The sequence below is a fragment of the Oryza sativa genome, chromosome 7 (assembly GCF_034140825.1).
Source record: "Oryza sativa Japonica Group chromosome 7, ASM3414082v1".
NCBI lineage: Eukaryota > Viridiplantae > Streptophyta > Magnoliopsida > Poales > Poaceae > Oryza > Oryza sativa.
The window spans coordinates 9,823,127-9,838,645 of NC_089041.1; the positions used below are offsets into that span (position 1 = coordinate 9,823,127).

At 42.6% G+C, this 15,519-nt stretch overlaps 1 protein-coding gene and 1 long non-coding RNA gene across 2 annotated transcripts; one reads left to right on the top strand and one right to left on the bottom strand.

Moving 5' to 3' along the window:
• The first annotated feature begins 4,463 nt into the window (after positions 1–4,463).
• LOC4342892 (uncharacterized) lies at positions 4,464–7,086 on the top strand. Its single transcript, XM_015789865.3, has one exon. It carries the CDS (start codon positions 4,555–4,557, stop codon positions 6,865–6,867), a length of 2,313 nt encoding a protein of 770 aa, XP_015645351.1. The 5' UTR covers positions 4,464–4,554; the 3' UTR covers positions 6,868–7,086.
• Positions 7,087–10,929: 3,843 nt separating this feature from the next.
• LOC107281546 (uncharacterized) lies at positions 10,930–14,749 on the bottom strand. The gene is made up of 3 exons (XR_010742277.1): positions 14,604–14,749; positions 12,518–12,573; positions 10,930–11,179 (listed from the first exon to the last, which is right to left on the bottom strand). It is a non-coding gene; the product is annotated as an uncharacterized lncRNA (long non-coding RNA).
• Between the last annotated feature and the right edge of the window lie 770 nt (positions 14,750–15,519).

Consider the following 15,519-nt stretch of genomic DNA (forward strand, 5'->3'; position numbering starts at 1 on the left):
GTGGGTAAGAAAGCTCATCATTAAGTCCTTCCAAGAACTTCTCCTGGCGCTCTTCATCATTGCGCACATCTTCCGGAGCATAACGAGCCAGACGATTGAACTCGTGCAGATACTCCATAACAGAGCGAGATCCCTGAGTGAGCGACCTGAATTCCTTCTTCTTGAGAGAAACCACTCCCGATGGTATATGCGTCTTCCGGAAAGCAGCGGTGAATTCAAGCCAAGTGATAGGTTCAGCAGTAGTCCTATTCAGGCGGAAGTGATCCCACCATTCAGAGGCAGGGCCATGCAGCTGATGTGATGCAAATGAGACCTTCTCCTGATCAGTGCATTGAAGCAAATCCAACTTCTTTTCTATGGCATGCAGCCAATCACCAGCTTCAACAGGATTAGTGGTGCTAGAGAAAGTAGGCGGCCTCACACGAAGAAATTCTGCTAACTTGTTCTGAGGAGGTGCATGGTTATTTCCCTGGTTCTGCTGGTTCTGAAGTTGCTGCATCATCATGTTCATTAACTGAGTCTGTTGAGCAAGAACTTGAGCAAGTGTGGGATTCTCTCCATTGTTATTGTTATTGTTGTTTTTGGGGCCATTCCCGTTGCTGCGAGTGTTCACCATCTGGCATGGACAGGGCACCAGAAGAGAAACCGGGGGAAACTACTTAGGACAGAGAATTACTTTAACTTTTATTGATCTTAACTGAGTTTCATTATTACAAACTGAAGACTCTCACACCACTAAACTCACCAACTTCCTAACACTCAAAAGCAAACAAACACATGCACTTACATCCCACCCCTGATGTAAATCACATGCGAGACACACACAACCAAACTTAAAACAAGCAAACTAACACAACGATCTAAGACAACGATTAGACATGGCACTCTAGTTCTTCCGAGCATCGGAGGTCGATTGAAGGCTCGTTCGGCTCGTCTTCATCATCTTGAGTTGCTACCCACTCAATCTTGGAATGGGTGCGCTTGGATTCTTCTTCTTCATCATCACTTATGATGATGACCGGAGGATCCGCTAGAGCTGGGGTGACTTCTTTCTCCACCACACGAACCTTTGGCGCCAATTGGTAGCGAGGGACAAATAGAGCTCTCTTCCTTGCGGTAAGATGAATCCTGGCCTTCTGCGGTGGTGCTTCTCCCTTCAACGCAGCTAGTTCCTTCTCCAAACGATCCACCTTGTCATCTAACTTGCAAATCTTACCACGATTCCGGTCTTCACGATCTTGAGCTGCTAACACAGTCTCCGCATGACTTTCATCCATAGCCCACAGCATCTCAACCAAATGCCTTGTGGTAGCATCATTCTCAATTCCTTCAGTCTCAAGGTAGCTGCCACGGTCACTTCCCTGGGGTTGGCGAGGATGGTAGCGACACTCAGTGTCGGCCAACTGATCACTGTAGCGATCGCGGAGCTCTCCTATGGCGATCCTTGCTACCTCCTGACATGCGTGGATGTAGTTTCTTCCTCCAGCTTCGAACATCACTGAGGGGATATCTTCACTATTACTGTTCAAGGTGACTTTGACTCGGCACTTTTCTTCATGACGATCATGAGGAATCTGGGCATAAAAAGGGGCAGTCCCAAATCCTATGACAAAGGACATCGTACGCAACTCCTGGACAAATCCTTCAACACCAAATAAGTACTCAGGCTTGTAGCACGGCATCTAAGGACAAATGAAAGGAGGGAGTTAAGACATTTATCCAATTAATAGCACAAGTTTTTGGATTAATTTAAATAAAGTTAGAAAATCAAAGTAAAAAGGTAAGTAAATAAAGTAAACCAAGCTTGCAAGATAAGTTGAAACAGTTGGAAACAAGGTCACAAGTTTTGTGCTTTTGAACAACAGGTCCCAAAAGAAACAAAAGAAAATTATAAACAAGCTGTCGGCGGCTCGACAGCTCGGACGGCGCAAGCTCACCGGTGAACGGCGGCGCTTCGGCACGAACGGAGGGCACCAACGGGTAGAGCGCGACGCGGCGAACTCACCGATGACCAAAGGAGCGGCGGAAGACCAACGGACGGCGACGGCGACGAGGTTGAAACGGCGGAGCTCTTCGGCTTGACGACGGCGACGGTGCTCCGGCGGTCTTCGGCGACGGCGAAGGGGCGGACGAGGACGGTGGCGACTTGGCGACCACGACGGCGGTCTTCCCGAGCGATGGCGATGACCGGAACGGCGGCGGCGCACGGCTGGAGCGACGGCGGCGACGGCGGCGCGAAGCTACACGGCGCTAGGGCGCTACGGACGACGAGAGGCGAAGACGAGGGTGGCGACGGGTAGAGAAGAGCTCGGGGGTCCTTTTAAAGGGGTTGGAGGGCGACAGCGAAGGCCCACGGCGGCCGGTGACGAGAAGGAAAGGTCGGGCTCGGAGAGAGAAAAGCCGATCCGATTCGACCTCGAATCAAACACTTTCCAAGCCGATTTAGCCGATGTTTCCAAAAGGGAAAAGGTAGAGGAGATCCCGAGGATCATTTCCCCTCTATCAATTCGGCCGGAGAAGGAAAGGATCGACCGAATTTGGAAGGAGACGGGTAGTTATCTAGAATTGGCTCCGCTAGCCGGTTTAGTTATCAAAACACATCTTGGTTTGGCTTTTGCTAGATTGAGGTGGTTTGCGACTCTAGGATCACTGCAAGGCGTTTAGGTGCTGCGACGTGCTTGTCAACTTCTCACAAAAAGTTGCCAACACAAACCACCTTATACGTGGTAGATTTCCATAGTATAGACAGGAGTGTTTGGGTGTACTTGGTCATCGTAAATATTTTTAATCTAACAAATATCATCTTATACGAAGGAAAGTACACTGCTGGAGAATGCATGTATACTCCCGGTTCACAACCCCTTTAATCCCGGGTATGTAACTGGGACTACGTATCCGGGTGAAATACTCCGAGTTGGTGTTACCAACCGGGAGTAGAGTTCTTTTTTTTTCTATTGTTTTTAGCTGTTTGCATATTTTTTCATCGTCTTTTGCCAACATTCACAGACCTTTAATCACAGATCGAGCTTTTTTCTAATATTCACATATCCAACAATCACATATCACAAATCACAGATCCAACATTCATAGATCGAATATTACAAAATCATCCACAAATTAACATCACAAAATCATCCACAAATTGAAATCACAAAATCATCCAGAAAGATCATATCACATCAAAAAATCATCCCCATGCGTGTTGCCGCCTCCTCCCCTTCGCTGCGCCAGGCTGCCGCCGAACACGGCCGCCACTGCCCCACGCGCGGGCCACCGCCTCCGTCCCCGTGCTGCGCTCACTCCTAGCTGCTGCAATATTTGAGAGGAGAGGATGAGAGCAAGTCAAGGAGAGGATAAGAAACAGAGGGCAGAGGAGGAAAGGGAGGAGGAAGTTAAGAACATAAGGAGCAAGCATTTGCGATTCCAGAGGAGAGGATAAGTGTGAGGGATTATATACTACGCGTTGAATTTTAGTCTCGGTTGGTAATAACAAATGGGAGTAAAGATTATTTAAATCTAAAGTGGTAATCTTTATTCCCGGTTGTTGACACCAACCGGGACTAAATATCCTCGGCCCCCTGACAGGCCTTATCAAGGGATGAACCCGGAGTAAAGATCACATAGTTCCGATGGAGTTTTTAACCGAGACTAAAAATGTTTTTTTTCTGGTTCTTATTGGAACCGGGGCTATTGTAATTTTTATTAGTTTTTTAGTTCTGCAGTAGTGGTAGTGGGTAATCTCGCTCTCTTTTGATATTGTAGTTTTTATTAGTTTTTTATTTAATTCGATTTCATCTGATTTAATCTTTTCAAAACCATGCTAGCATAACGGGAAAGATATCTCATTCTGGTATTTTTATTCACTGTGAATTTCTGTTTGGCTAGGATAATACTTTGACCATCAATTACTCTCTATTATAATATATTTTTATGAAGAAAAATTGATTTATTAGATTCATCCTCAAAAGCATTTTCGAATTATTGTACATTATTGATGACTTGGTCTTATATTTTCAAATGGAGTGTGGTATGCCGTGTTGTGATTCTACACAATTGTACAGCTGGATCGTTGTTCCTCTGAAATCGAAGCAGCTGGCAACCAATGCCCTATTGTCGGTCCAATTAACACATATATTAGCTTTTTAAAATGTCGCGAAGATGAGACTGAGCCTGGCCATCACATGTGAATCAGATAAAGGTAATTTTTTTAAAGACGAAGGCACCGAAAAAGTTGGTCAAGTCAAGAGAAATATGAATTATCAGGCCACTTGGTTTTATTTTATAACAAGAGGACTGCACATGAATCATATACAATGACACAAAGTGTTCTCTGTACTCATTTGATGCCACCAAAATACTAAACATCACTATCATGTGGTTATTTTTGCTGAATGGAACCTCCACTACTTTGCATACTAGACAGACACACGGACAAACAGGAAGGGAGGAAGGAGGAGAGAATATATGGTGACATTGCTATTATTGCTGGATGCAACTCCCATTTTGCATACCGGATAGACACGGACAGAGAGAAAAGGAAGGAGAAAGGAGAGAATGGGTATCTCAAGTGCCATCCAATGGTGGGATGAGTGGCAGCTGCGCATTCTCGCACTGAGCAGCCTACTTGTTCAGTATATCCTCCTCGTCATGGCTCCTCGGCGTAAGTTTCCTATGAAATTCTACCTGAGATACATTATCTGGCTTGCATACCTTAGCAGCGATGCCCTAGCGATATATGCTCTCGCAACACTCTTCAATCGACATAAGAAGCAGGATTATGGCCATGCACACAACACGAGCATCCTAGAGGTGCTGTGGGCACCTATCTTCCTGATACACCTTGCTGGACAGGACAGCATAACCGCGTATAACATCGAAGATAACGAGCTGTGGACAAGGCACGCCCTCACATCGCTGTCCCAAATCACCATAGCCATCTATGTGTTCTGTAAATCATGGCCAGGTGGTGACAGGAGGTTGCTTCAGGCAGCAATCCTGCTCTTCGTCCCTGGTGTTCTCAAGTGCTTGGAAAAGCCCTGGGCTCTCAGTAGTGCAAGCATTAATAGTCTAGTGAGCTCTCCCAAGAATGTTCGGAGGACGACAAACAGAGAAGTAAAGAAAGATCCGATTCAAGATTTTATAGACAAGGTAAATGAATCTCGTTTGGAGGATGGTCGCTGGGAAGAATCAAGCTCTCCTGCCGACTTTAAGCCCAGTGAGCTATTTGTTGACCTTGCATCTCCTTCTTCCGATGATCGGCTTAGTAAACTTTTGTCATTCTTACAACGTGAAGGAGATGAATCGTATATTTTGTTGCAGAAAAGTCTGTATGAAACCTTCGATCTTCTTTACACCAAAGAAAAGATGTTTCCAATTATTCTTAGTGCTCTAAAGAGACAACAGAATTATGTGAATACCAATGTTGACACCGATGAGGGAAAGAAAGAGCAAGAAACTTTAAAAGGGTTTTGCGGTTCGATGCTGCGAGGATTACTTCCGTACTTGTCCTTTGTAGCCATCGGCCTGTTCCACCAAAGTCACAGAAAAGCTTATAATCACACTGATGTCAAGGTTACATATACCTTGCTTTGTTGTACTGCTGTCCTAGAGTTATACGGACCTACCTTACAGAAAATCTTGACCTCAGGGCAAGCAAGGGTTCAAAAAACGAGTTTTAATATGAACAGCCCTAAGTCGGTCGGGAAAGTAAATCATGCTAAACATGATGTCCAAGCGAAGTCAAAGGCCAAAGGAAAGCTACCAGTATATGATATCATGGATGACATGGTCTCCCAATATAGCCTATTAGGATACTTTGTCCGCAACAGAAAACATTCCGTGATAATGGGTGTTGCGGAATTCCTCAGTTGCAAGGATTATCTCGACCAACGTTGGAGAATGAAGTCCTGTTCCTCCTCGCGCAACATTACTAACTTAGTTCTTGGACATGTGAAACGTTGGTGGAACGATGAAATAACTAATGTTTCCTGTTACAGGAAGTTCAATGATAACAGGGGCCAGTGGACTCTTGAATCTGAGGTGTTCCTTCAGCAACTAGGCTGGAGCTTAGAGGGTGCATTCGATGAGAGTGTCCTTCTCTGGCATCTCGCCACCGATTTCTGCTACTACCACATCTGTGGATCTCATGACTGTGAACATGCTACAAAAACGTGCTTTCAAGGCACCTCTGATCTCAAAAGTGAAAGTCCAACTTTCTGCGAAGAATCTATTCACCAAGGAAGAGCTGTTCATTGCCGAGAAATGTCCAACTACATGATGTACCTACTTGTTGTGAATCCTGAGATGCTAATGGCGGGCAGCAGGCGAAACTTATTCACAGATGCCTACAACCAACTGAAGGGCATGTTCAACAAGAAGAGTACACCACTGAATGAAGGAGAACTTGCAGGGACAATAATCAGTGAGGTGCAGGTGCATGTGCAACAGCCAATCAAGGAGAAAACCATCGAAGACAAGACACCAGCACCATCCAATAAAACAGGGCTCATAGACGACGCTTGGTCTATAGCTGAAGTGCTCCTGAATTTACATGACGAGGAGAAGATGTGGAGAGTGATCGAAGGCGTGTGGGTGGAGATGCTCTGCTTTTCTGCTGCCAGATGCCGGGGGTACTTGCACGCTAAGAGCCTTGGCACCGGAGTCGAGTTCCTGAGCTATGTCTGGCTGCTTATGCATTACATGGGGATGGAGACCTTGGCAGAGAAGCTGGCCAGGGCAGAGCTCCCAAACGGAGCATGCTCAGGTGATTCACGCACTACCCATGCTGAACACTCCTCTGGTAAAGAGCAGGTTGCTGGAGCATCCTCCAACGATGGCATTACAGTTGTTGTGGACAAAAATGGGTGATTTATATATTGCTTAAAAGACCAACCCGTTCCAGTATGCTGCTTTTATTTGCTTGTTGAATGCTTATATGTATCAGTTTTCTTACGATTCAATATCTTATTTGTGTCATATGTGCTCATTAGTGTGCTCTGTGCTGCCACTTATAAATAAATATTTTACCATGTGAACAGTATGACAGTATAATAGTATGTTTAATGCCAATGCAGTTTTTCTCCTTGAGATTCTATGATCATTTTCTAAAGGGGCGACACTATTTATGCATTTATATCTTATGGTGTTAATGTTGGTTCCACTTAAATGTGGGCCATATCATATACTACCTCCGTTTTTTAATAGATGTCGCCGTTGACTTTTTCTCACATGTTTGAACATTCGTCTTATTCCAAAAGTTTATGCAAATGTATAAGATATAAATCACACTTAAAGTACTATGAATGATAAAACAACTCATAACAAAATAAATTATAATTACGTAAATTTTTTGAATAAGTCGAATGGTCAAACATGTGAGAAAAAGTCAACAACGTCATCTATTAAAAAACGGAGGGAGTAACTTTTGAACCTATGCATCCATGGTTGTCCGCTGATATGCTTAACGTTAACTAGCATGTGATGCCGTGCATTTGCGCGACTCTACACATCTTGCAATGTGATACGTGAGAGTGCCAATAAATTTCTCTAGGGTTTCTTGTTGTTTAGCAAAAATTTGGATTAGGATACAATAAATGGCTTAATATTTATTGCAAACTTCAATAGGTATGAGTCATTGTGTTTATATATCTCTTTGCCATTCTATTACATTTTATCCTTCACTTATTTTTGATTGGTGCATGTCCTTTGTGGCGTCATATGTTTTGTAGGTTTTTAAGGAATTAGTTTAATTTTTTAAAAATTTGTATGAAAATCATTAATCAGGCGACTATGACCTCTTTATTGGAAGGAATGTACATGCCTCTGCAGCAATTTTCTTTCAAATACATTAATTAACAACTAATTGCTCGAAACAAAATTAATGACATGATCATACTTGAATATGCCCTAAATAGCTCAATCTTAACTAATGAATCTTAAGTTAAAGGATCAGGGTTTTTTTCCTTCTTTTCTTTCTTTCCACTTGTAGTAGCTTCGTCTCTGGAAACCTCTTGAATGTGTTATTTTACCATCCATCTAATCAAACGGTTTAAGATTCATTCTCTTTTTTTTCTCGTAGTAAATCCAATGGCTAATATTTACCAAATGATCTGGCTTATTCTTGTTTCACTTTGGATTGTTGGAAATTTGGTCATAATTCGGCATATTTTAATCTAAAATATTAAGACAATAAACATGACATTTGCAATCTGAGTAGATCTAGTGACAGTGCTAGATGTATACAACTTGAGTATGCTTAATATGAAATAAGCATCAACATTTACAAAGTAACGCAATGCTGCCATTGCGAAGAGTATTAACAAAGAAACATCTAATAGAAACGGGAGAATGAAAGTATACCCCGAGAACGTCCCACCGCTGGATTTTGAGGCAGTATTACCTCCGTTGATGTCATTCATCTTCTTGTCCCAATCTCCGTTGACATCTTGGTGAAGGCGCCGATGCAGCAGTAGTAGCCGCGAAGAACAAGAGCAGTCGCGCTTGAAGCGCTACCCAAAAACTTAATCGCCCGCCTTCCAGTGCAAGTTCTCAAGCGGACAGAGTTCCGAAGACACCTGCTCGTCCTGTACACCTGTGCGCGCAGGTGAACAGAACCGGGGAAGGATTCTGAAGCTCAGGAATAGAGGAGGAGGAACTCGAAGTGCAAGAGTCGTGAAGAACTTCTCTGTCCTTCTGGTCGCTGCGGAGTATATATATGCGAGCGCGAGAGTAACGTTCGGAGTCATCAACCGCGGTGTTTAATTTCGTAACCGACGCGCTCGTTAATACGGAATCAATTCACGGCGTTTAATTCCGTAACCAACGGAATCAATTCACGACGTTTAATTCCGTAACCGACGTGTTCATTGATACGAAATCAATTCTCCGTTATTTATTACCGTCCGTTACAAAACGAGAGAGCGTAGCAGCAGCAGCTGTCTGCCTCGCCTCGCCTCGCCTTGCCCCGCCTGGTTGTCCGCGCACCATCTCAACCGGTCAACAGAGACTCTCCACTAGCTCTGTATTTAAGTTAAGGCCTCTTCACTTAGATTTCCAAGGTGGTATTATTACCCATAGCACTTAATGTGGGCCAATGGAATTTATTAGGATTTAATTGGGCCTAGCCCATTAATGTAACAATCCCCACCAAATTTCATGGCTCACAGGAAATGCTCTCGACTCTGATCCTTTTTGTTATACCAGTGTTTTGGTGGAGACTGTTAAGTTGAACTTCCACCTAGGAAAAGAGCTACACCAGATCACAACTGGACAATGGACTATGCCTTGAATTGTCAGTCTTGTGCGATTCAGGTTTCACTCAAACCCTTAACTGGTACTAGGCTGCCGTTTGCATCCCCTCTGTTTGAAACGTATAAGTCATACTCCTGGCCTTTTCATGAGTATGTAGAGATCACCTAGATCTCATAGACTGTGACTAGCAATCGGACTCATATAGGTGTGTTCCTTCTAAGATGTTCTGTAGGCCAACATCTCTGCTTTATGGAAAGCCACTCGAATCACATTAAGGTGTATACCATCCTACCATACAGATTAGAAGAGAAGTGCATCATGAAGATAAGCCCATTTTAGGGTCTCTTCTCTCAGTTACACAATAGTTTATTTCGCCATCCAAATTCACGGGATCTCCGATCACAATGGACAGGTTTCCACCATTGTGCAACTCTAAGTGGGTCTCAAGCCCATCTCCCTCGATGCACAGTCTATCACATTACGTGGTAGCCCCTTGGTAAACTGATCTGCCAGATTTTTAGCCGTCTAGACATAGTCCAATGCTATCACTCCGGAGTTTTTCTGCTTTCTGACAGACTTCAGTCTTCTTTTAACATGCCTGGAAGACTTCATGTTGTCCTTCGAACTGTTCACTTTAATAATCATTGTTTGATTATCACAGTTCATCAGGATTGCTGGTACCGGTTTTTCAACCACCGGCAAGTCCATCAAGAGCTCACGAAGCCATTCGGCCTCAACTGTGGCAGTATCTAAAGCTGTGAGTTCTGCTTCCATTGTTGACCTCGTTAAGATGGTCTGCATGCAAGACTTCCAGGAAACAACGCCCCCTCCAAGTGTGAACACATACCCACTTGTGGCCTTGATCTCATCAGCATCAGATATCCAGTTTGAATCACTATAGCCCTCCAGTACTTTTGGGTACCCAGTGGAGCTAATTCCATAGCTCATTGTCCCTTTTAGATAGCGCATTACTCTTTCAAGAGCATGCCAATGATTGTCTCCCGGATTTGAAACAAACCGGCTCAACTTGCTCACAGCAAATAAGATGTCAGGCCTCGTTGCACTAGCTAAGTACATCAATGAACCAATAATCTGGGAGTATCTCAATTGATCCCTTGCTATTCTTCCGTTTTTGCTTAATAGCACACTAGGATCATAAGGAGTAGGAGCTGCCTTGCAGTCACTATAACCAAAGCGACTCAAGACCTTGTCCACATAGTGAGATTGCACAAGTGTAATCCCACCCTCATCTCCTCTCAGTAGTTTAATGTTAAGAATAACATCAGCCACTCCCAAATCCTTCATTTCAAAGCTTTTGGACAGAAAGTCCTTGACCTCCTCAATCACATTGTGGCTGGTCCCAAAGATCAATATGTCATCGACATATAAACACAAGATTACTCCCTCTCCCTGTCGTAGGCTCTCTGGACCTTCCATTATAATTGAGAGATGAAGTGAATAATTCAAGTCATCAAACAAGCATAATGACGACGCCTCGAGAGAGGAATATTGGAGATATTGCTAGGCCTTTAGCCTGCCAGTCAACTTCAGCCTGAGATGTGCCCATCAAACCACTCGAAGGCGGCGACCAGATGTGTTACACATTCAGGAGACTTGACAAAAATGGCTAAAGTTCTACAACATCTCAAATATTCCTAAGTCATACTCATGTGAATCTAGTTCCCAGGATGTGCACTAGATTCACACTTTCATCTCAAGCATGATTATACATAGCAAACACAAATAAGATGAAAGCGATTATAAACTACATCTACTTTAGTTACATTGGCCGACCGGCCAAATAAATAATAGAACAGCGGAAGCTTGTCTACCCAATCCACAAGCACACCGACTAGGGGTTTACCCATTATGTTCAAGTCCTAGAAGAAGCAGTCGATAACCCGCATCACTCAAAGACTAAGTCTAAATCCTGCAAGCAAAAGTTAATTTAACTGCAAGAGTCAGTACATTATTAGAAATAATATACTGGCAAGCACCAAGACAAGCCTAACACCCTACTTGCAAGGTATATAATCAAGGAAGGCATAGTATGGTTCTTTTTAGCATAAAGCAAGTTTTATTTGCATAAAACACATTCAAAACGGATTTGCTTTCAAATAAAATTTCAGCAAGCTAGTACTTAGCATATGGGCATCAAAGTAGGCATTAATCATGTATAAATATTCAGCTCATTGCCATCCATGGCAGCAAGGAGATCATTCTCAAATCTCATCACAATTTAAAGGTAAATTTCAGCATTTAGGAGAATAAACACAAGTCTATACTCAATACATATCCACACGCCGCTCATGACCGCGAGCACGGCTAATCGATTAGTTTTAACTCTGCAGAGTTTGTACACTTTACCCACATGATGCGAAATAATAATCATGCAAGAGCGTGGCACGCGATACATAAGTACCCGATTTATTACCCGCAACAAAGCTTTTCCAAAATTCATGATTTAGCCTTACACCAGCACGATACGTGTTCCTCCATCCTAGTCATACTGGAAATATGACCTAGAACCGTTAAGTGGCGGGCCCACGCCTTGAACTTAACGCCGTGGTGGCGGACACAACGGGAACTCACCCACGTGGCACAATACCATTGTATTGGACAGACTTAGTCACCTAAACTACCACGTCGGGGTAAATAGGAAGTTCCTCTGAGTTATCCGAACTCATACACACCGGCCTACCAGAATGTAAGGCTAAACCATAAATAATTTACTAAGCTTGGGCTATCCCATACTAGCACATGTGGTTGTACTGTATACGAAATGAACTGACATTGAGTGAAGTCCTTAGGTCGGTTTGGGCGCACTCTCCCCCTATCGGTACACAACTAATCACCATATGTGCACCACTTGAGGCCCAAACCTAAAATCCATATTTTCCACCATTTTATTTATCAAAATCACAAGTATTAAAGTTCTGTCCAGATTAATTAAAAATCAATTTTCATGTTTGAAATGAGCCCAAAATGACAAGGAAGACCATTCTAAGCATGGCTAAGCTTTATAGTAACCTAGTGTCACCAAAACTCATATATAAAGTGGTATAGCATAATGGTTCCTAAGGTTAGGAATGAGGAATATGGATATATGTGGAGTTAAGGTGATAATGCAAATAATAGGAGTTTATCTAACAAGTTTAACAAAATTTTAATTTATTAGTGTACAATCAACATGCAAGATTTGCAAACATTTTGAATAACCTCCAAAAGATAGGTTCAAAGTGATCAAAGAGAGGGAGGTGGGACTTGCCTTGAATCAGGAAAATGTCAGCACCTAAATCACTTCTTCACCGATTAAGCAATCATCTATACAAAGTACACGTTATGCAATAAAACACCGAAATATGCGAAAAATCCAAAATGTTCTAAAATGCATGATTTGTGCACAGAGAATAGGTACTTATATAAAATGAATTTAGGTGAAAGAATTTCTATTTTATCTCATTTTATTTGGGAGTTATGAATTTTAGAAGTTTCGTCGGTATAGTGTAGGATTTACTTAGTTACTATTGTGAAATGCTGTTGTAAGGTGATTCTTATTAAGTTTATGTTTTCTGGGGTGAAGATATTTGTTTTCTAAGACTAACACATTTGGTTTCATAATTTTTAGAGTTAATATGAATTATTTATATATTTTACAAGTTTTAACGTGTTCTAGGCATATAGTCCCTATGTGTACATGGCTTTGGAGATTTAGGTCCAGAACTTGCTCTAACTTGCTAGTGTTGTATAAAATGAGTATTTTAGTTAACTAATCTAATCTTAGTTTATAAAATTTTAGTGTTCAAATTACTTTACTTCACATTTTATAAGCTAGGGGATGTTCTATGTTAGAAACTTAACATATCAATCTGGAGATTATTATATGAGTTAAGGATACTAAGTTTTGGTGGAAGGGAATGGATCTATGCCTTCACTGGTTCAACAAGTTTTATTTCGATTTATTTGGAGCTACCATGCATATATATACTTTTTCATATGTATTGTTTAACCACTACTATGTGTTTAGTACCTATTCTACCAAATTAAGGTTCAGAGCCATGGTCTGTAAAGAGGGTGCTATAATTCACTCTACTAGGTTGAAGTATATTACTTGCTGGTTCTATAGAAAATTTGGTTCACTTCATTTAGACTATAGATGAATTTTCTACAAATGTTACAATTTAAGGTATGCTCCATGTTGCTTATTCCTTACTTAAATACTTAGGGGTTTTCATTATACTCTAAGTATGTCTTTTTATTTTATAACATTGAAGTGCACAACCCTATGATTCTACTGAATTTGGGTTTACTCAAAAAGGATCTAAGATGAATTTTATATAAACTTCTAAAGTTCAGCTTATGTAAAATTAGTCATTTTAAAGGTAATAGTTTTAGAGGCATTCCATGTATAGTATGTATACTATTTCATTTTGCTTTATAGGAGAACATAAGTTGGTGGATCTGTAGAAACTGAGTTTGCTCCAAAATGAGTTGAAATGAATTTTGTATGCATTTTATAAGTTTGTGCATGCTTTATGTGTGATTTAACTTGGATAAATTTTAGAGGCTAAATTTGTACTGTGAGTGCAAGTTTTTATTCCATAACACTAAAGTTCACAATTTGGTGAGTTCACAGAAATTTGTATCATCTTAAAATGAGCTATATTTAATTTTATATGGATTTTACAAGTTTTAGGTACTTTTCTTTTATAATTTCAGATTTTTGTTTCCAAGGGGTCCACTGTCAGTGAAAGATCAATATACAAAAAGATCCCTGAGGTTTCTAAGAATCAACCCGCAGACCTAGCCTCATATGTCAGTGAGTTGAAAAGTTGCACATTAAACCTTATAGTTGTTTAAATTCTCGAAACAAGGTCCCTGACTTCTTTTCTCACGCACAGAGGCAGAACAGCCATGGCTGAGCTCGATCTCGAGCTCACCGGCGACAAACGATGGCTCGTTTGGGGGTGCGACCAAAATACAAAATGAATATCATGTTATTGCGATTCCATTCCTCTACTTTTGTCGGTCAGTGGACATCGGAGTAACGCCGGCGGCGAGTCCGAAAGGAGGATGTTTTCAGGTGGTGATGCATGTGCTTCTACAATCATGTATTGGTTAATTGGGTGCATGCATGTATGTTCTATAGGCTGAAAGGTGCTCACCGAGATGCTAGACATGGCTGGGGTAGCTAGGTTGATGACGACGGCTCGTGTAACGGCTCGGCGGCGGCAAGAACCTCCGGGTGAACGGCGATGGCTCAATCAGCTCCAAGAACTATCATGCATGTGTGTCCATGAGGTTAGTGAGGCCCCAGGGATGCTACTGATGCATGGAATTGGGTTGGTACTCACCGGAGGGGGTGGATTCGGCAACGGCGACGGTGACCGGAGGTGGAGAAGACGGTGGACGATCTCCACACTCGTAGCACCATCCTTCGAGATTCTTGAGGGGAAATGGAGAGGAGGTCGAGGCGAAGACGCTGGCGCGACAGCTTGGCCCGGCTTGGTCCAGATAAGCGGGAACGGCGATGATGTCGCTGCGGCGGTGCACAAAGCGCGCTCTAGAGCGACCATGACATGGCGGCGTTCCCGCTGCTGTAGAAGATGAAATGGAATGGGATCAAAACCAAAGTTGTTCGTCATGGTGAGATGAGAATGGAACGAGTATATGTTAGAGATGAAGAGGGCTCGATGACTGTTGGCGATGTCCCTCTTCTTGGCGGCCGGCGACAAAAGAGAGGTGGAGAGGGAGAGCTGGAGCTTCCTCCCTCGGTTGGATCGGCACTGGGATGGTGGGTGAAGATTGGCGACGCAGCTGGGTGGAGGTGAAGCCTCGGTTCAGCGCTGCCACGTCGAGGCCATGCGTCGTACACAGCCGGCGCCAATCTCTCTCTCTCTCGGCTGTCTCTGGCCGGCTGGAAGATTTGCACAGGGTGAGGACGAGCCAGAGTGGCTGCCAAGTGGGTCCAGGTCGTGGCAAACTAAGCTAGGGTGAGAGGGTTGGGCAGAAACGTGGGTGAGCAAAAGGTTTGAATGATTTTAAGGATTATTTCTCTCTCCCACTTTAGTAATTCAATTATTTAATTTGTGCGTAGAATAATTTAGTGTGGATTTTTCTGAAGGTAGACGAAGATACCTAGATTCCATTTTCTTTGGTTGCACTAAAAAATTATGGATAGATTACTCACAGAAATTAGAGGAATATGGGTTCTTTGGAAACTAGTTTGAATTTTTAGGAGACCTAAACAGAGAAGATAAATTCTGGAAA